Here is a 229-nt window from a genome sequence, read left to right on the forward strand (position 1 = left end):
TGCAAGGTCGATCTCCAGTTGGGGGAGTGCAGGAGGCAGCCGATCAATGATTCTCTGTCATCATTGATGTTTCTCTCTCTTCCTCTCTGATATCAATAAAAAAACATTTTTTTAATGATAAGTTCCTGCTGCAGACACAGGGGGCAAAAGGGAGAGTGGTAGAGGAGGCACCAAGACAGCGCTGGGCTGAGACTCACTTCAGCAGCTGTGGGTTCAGAAACGTGAGCGT

General features: G+C 48.5%; 1 protein-coding gene across 1 annotated transcript in view; it reads right to left on the reverse strand.

Moving 5' to 3' along the window:
* Window positions 1-229, reverse strand: part of ABCC2 (ATP binding cassette subfamily C member 2) — a 59,217-nt gene that overhangs the window by 38,624 nt on the left and 20,364 nt on the right. The window contains 1 exon segment of the mRNA XM_006756565.2: window positions 198-227. Coding sequence (XP_006756628.1) covers window positions 198-227 — 30 coding nt within the window.

The sequence above is a fragment of the Myotis davidii genome, unplaced genomic scaffold, assembly GCF_000327345.1.
Source record: "Myotis davidii unplaced genomic scaffold, ASM32734v1 scaffold332, whole genome shotgun sequence".
Classification (NCBI taxonomy): domain Eukaryota; kingdom Metazoa; phylum Chordata; class Mammalia; order Chiroptera; family Vespertilionidae; genus Myotis; species Myotis davidii.